The sequence below is a fragment of the Acyrthosiphon pisum genome, chromosome A2 (assembly GCF_005508785.2).
Source record: "Acyrthosiphon pisum isolate AL4f chromosome A2, pea_aphid_22Mar2018_4r6ur, whole genome shotgun sequence".
Taxonomy (NCBI): domain Eukaryota; kingdom Metazoa; phylum Arthropoda; class Insecta; order Hemiptera; family Aphididae; genus Acyrthosiphon; species Acyrthosiphon pisum.
Window position 1 is genome coordinate 40,839,634 of NC_042495.1, and position 4,522 is coordinate 40,844,155.

General features: G+C 28.9%; 1 protein-coding gene across 1 annotated transcript in view; it reads right to left on the reverse strand.

The window, feature by feature from the left end:
* Window positions 1-432: 432 nt before the first annotated feature.
* Ccdc44 (coiled-coil domain containing 44) overlaps window positions 433-4,522 on the reverse strand; it is a 35,891-nt gene continuing 31,801 nt past the window's right edge. Inside the window, 1 exon segment of the mRNA NM_001162480.1 lies at window positions 433-699. Coding sequence (NP_001155952.1) covers window positions 499-699 — 201 coding nt within the window. The 3' untranslated portion in view covers window positions 433-498.

Below are 4,522 nucleotides of genomic sequence, written 5' to 3' on the forward strand. Positions count from 1 at the left end.
TGTAGCCAGTTTTTTGTATTCGTTTTATTAATTTATTTAATTTATTTGACAAAAAATAATATGTACATACATTTATTTTGTTTTTTGATTATAATAATTGATAATATACCATATTAATATATATCATTTATCCGAAATTTGTTGATAACTTTTCTTTGACCATAACAAAACGATAACATTTAAAATTGACCTTTTCAAAAAGAACCAACTACATATAATTTATAATTAATAGTTAAGCAACTTTTAGATCATTCTTTCTTGGCTCTTGTAGAAAACAGATGAAATTAAAAATAACATAATTATTTGATATAAATATATAGTATATAAGTACAATTCACATACGTCATATTATTAATTGTTCCGTACAGAATCTAAAACTTGTCTGAATATAAGGTAATAGGTTAAGCAAAAAAAGAATTTAAAAGGGCTACATAAATTAATAGCATTTATTAACAAAAGATTTTATTACTTGACGGTTAACAATTTTACAATATAGCATTAATTCACATTATCGTAAATTTGAATGACATCAGGTAATCCTTGAACGTTATTAATGAATTTTGCTAAATGTTCATATTCTATATCGCTTAATGTTACTTTTTGTAGTGCCAAGTGTTCCTCTTCGGCGTGAACTATGTCGTAATTATATTTTTCTAGATTGGTCCGTACTTTAGGCATATCATTTGGTTCACAGAGAAACTGAAAATAACATTAAATATATCAGTTTGGTTTTAATAATACTTTGCAAATATTTATGTTACATAATTATGAAATGAGAAATATTTATTTTTTAAATAAACTTTTATACTTAGCTATAAAGCTACAGATATACTATCTAGTTTAATCAATAAAAAAGCAAGAGCTATAATAATATAATAATATACAATTTTTACGACTCAATAAATGTTATTTAGCATATTAGTATACTTTTTTTTTCTGTATAACCGGCAACAGAGAGGCTCTGTGAGCAAATTCAAATACAATACAATAATATATTATTAAACTTGTAGGCTATTATTATTATTATTTATTAGTATTATACTTATGTACTTATAAATAAAAATGCTGCTATAAGGAATATTTTAATTTTCGATTATTGTTACGATTCGTGCATATGATTTTTTTTAATTTTAAGTGCTTTATTTTAGAATTTGAAACTATACCTTTTGGCGTACAAGCAAAATAAGAATGTCTGAACATAAATTATATACATTTTTAGACCTATTATTCATACCAAACTGACATAGGGGGCCAAAAAGGGCATCAGAAATTCAGAACCCGCGCGGTGAGAATAAAAACTTGTTATATAAAAATCATAAATGTACAATCGAGATAATATGCGAAGAGTATAATATGTGCCGCGGGCTTAGATAATATATTTTACTTGACACTTGTCACTAGATAGCCGACTTCGTGTAGGTACCCACAATAATTTATTATAATATAATGTTTTGAAGTCAGAAAACGGCCAAATTTTCTGATAAAAATGTCAATGTTCACAATTTCATCATTGGTATAATCCAAATATCACTATATTATAAATTCCAATTTATTCATTTATTTTGGTTATTTGCATATAACATTTCAAAATTTATTTTACCGACTTGCTGGTTGAAGTTGGCTAACCTATTGTATTATATTATATCCGTGGATACGGGATACTGCCGAAAATAGGGTGTTTCCTAGCAACCAAACAATCCAAACAATCAATACTATACGCTGTTGGCCGTTGTTACCCTCGATGGTAGGTACATGGGGTGGTGTAGTACTGGAATAATACGAGCGAATACTCGTCGTCAACGTGTTGCTTGCATAACAAAGGGAAAAATCAAAAGCAACTACCTAGGGAAAAAAATAATTTAGAAAGGGTGGTTTTTGATTTTATACAACTGGGACGCGTAAACCTGGAGCTGCATATTGATCATGAAGAACAATAAGTTTTAAGAATACCGAAATTTCTTATCTAAGTTGTTGATAGCCAATTCGAAAAATTATTCGAACGGCCGCGACAGATATTATTGTCTTTATTCTAGTTTCAAACATAGCGATTTGCGAATATTATGCATAATTAATTTCCCTTGTCTGGACTGATCACTTTTTGTGTACTGATATTATTATTTTCGTAGATGGTAGACCACAAAATTCTTGTATATATATATTGTAATTCTGAACAAACGGTTCAACGGTTCAACGGTTAAATATAAAATGTGATATATACATAGACACATAGTCGTAAGCAGGATTTTGTGGCTGATAATTACTGCACTTTCTTAATCGGTGCGACAGAACAATAAGCAGCCCAATAGTCCCTTCGTTATGATGCGTGAAGTAAAAATTATGTACTCGTATCATTCTCTCAGTGCTCAGTGCCCTAGTTTAACGGTTATCGACTGTCAAGTAGAATTATTTAGGTAAGTACATGGTTGAGTCCGTATGTGTACATTGTACAATCTCAAATATCATGTACAATATTATGTAATCATTCGTCACGAGATAAAAAACTAGATAAAATAATTCGTGCTATACGCCTATACACAATTAATACACCGCTTTCACATTTAGACGTCGGACGATTAGATATTTAATTAGATTCGTTAACGTTCTAACTTTTTTATAGCGTCGTCTCAGAATGAAAAGGTTCTAACGAAATTTTTGTAATTGTTCAGGAGAACGTTTTTAAGTTAGCCAGTACCTATCATTCACGTATGAATTAGAACCTTTTCATTCTGAGACGACGAATTAGACTACGGTCTACTAAGAACTTATAGATGCCAATAACGAATAAACGGATTTTATCGTAATATATTACACGATGTAATAATCCTGTAATCTGTACAGTCGTGTTCGACATTAACGTGCAAAAGTTTTGTAATAATATAACTATTGTAATTTCAAAGATACAACTCGAAATAAAAATTTGTAGCGAGAAAAGAAAAATTATAAGACGTGTTCAAATCGTCAATATTACGAGAAAAAATATTATTTTCAATACTTCAGTTGCGACCGCGCCGCACAGCAGCTGCTCAAACACGCAGTGTGATGAGTCTTTCGAGGGGTTCACGAGCAGAGTAGAATAAATTGTCCGCGGAGTATTATTATTTATCACTATACCAATCGTTACATTTAAACGACGACGCATTTCGGATGAGTGTCCTTGGGGTTATTGCTACAGTGCCGGTGGCTTTTGTGTCTTCTTCTAATACAATACATTGTGAGAGTACGTGCAGAGTCATTGTAGTGTGCGTGAGCTAGAGTGCACGTGTATCGTATAGTCAATAATTTTAGTCGTATAGAATACGTGTTTATTTGGAAACATGTGTGAGAGAGTAAGATAGAGAAAGCACAAACGGGAAAGAATATTATTATATTTTCTTTACCAAGGTTAGAGTGTTTTACAGGCACAACGTATACAGTGCTACACCCAAATACTGAAATAATTACATGAGAATATAATGTATTAAACTAATCGGTTAAAATTAAATTAATCAGCATGAACCGATGAACATTCCATAAAAATATAAAATACAATAGAACTAATTTTATTACATAAACTTATTTATAAAAATATTTATACTTCATAACATCTTAACACTACCTAAGTCTACATTTCATGTTTATACAAAATAATATTTCTTCGTATCTTAGTTTTATTACCATGCTCAAAATTAGGATGCTGTTTACTTAATAGTAATTTTTTTTTATGATTATTATCAAGTTATTATTATGTTAAATTTAATAATATGTTATCAATAATTTTCACATTTAAACTATCATTTCTTCATTAACTGTTATATTACCAATATGTAAATGCCGACTGGCGTCTATTAATTAATAAATAAATAAATGACATCGTATTGTACAAAAAATATGTAAGATATACTGATATCCCACCGAAAACACTTCCTAATTCCTGCATACAAATTTAATGATAAAATGACAAAGATCATAAATTATAACGATTAGTCATAATCTTAGTAAATAGTACACTATGTATCCCTACAATGGTTTTTAATATTATACACGTAGGTTATGATCAAAACCTACATGGTTTTTTGTTACATTTGTTTTTGATGGTTGAGGTTTTAGTATTTTACATTTTGGCTACGCTATACCTACAGTTTTAAAACTTTACATGAAAACAATTATTTAGGAGCAATAACTATAATATAGTCATTACTTATTACTTAGTAATCTTAGATCACAACTTTTAAACTTAAACATGGGACCTTTTTTTACATAGCTGTTTCTTAGGCATTCACTAGTGGTATATTTGGTGTATTTTATACTTTTTCAGAAATATTCATTAAAAACGGTAAGTAGATGACGGGAGCAATTTCATCAATAGGGTTTTTTTAATAATATACATATAACCAGAGTAGGGCGTTATTCGAATAAAATTTTATTTAGATGATTATTTAGATGATATTTTATTCGAATAAATTATTATTCGAATGATTTCTTCACGATTATTCGAATAAAAATGTATTCGAATAATTTTCAAACGTTATTATTTGAATAAAAA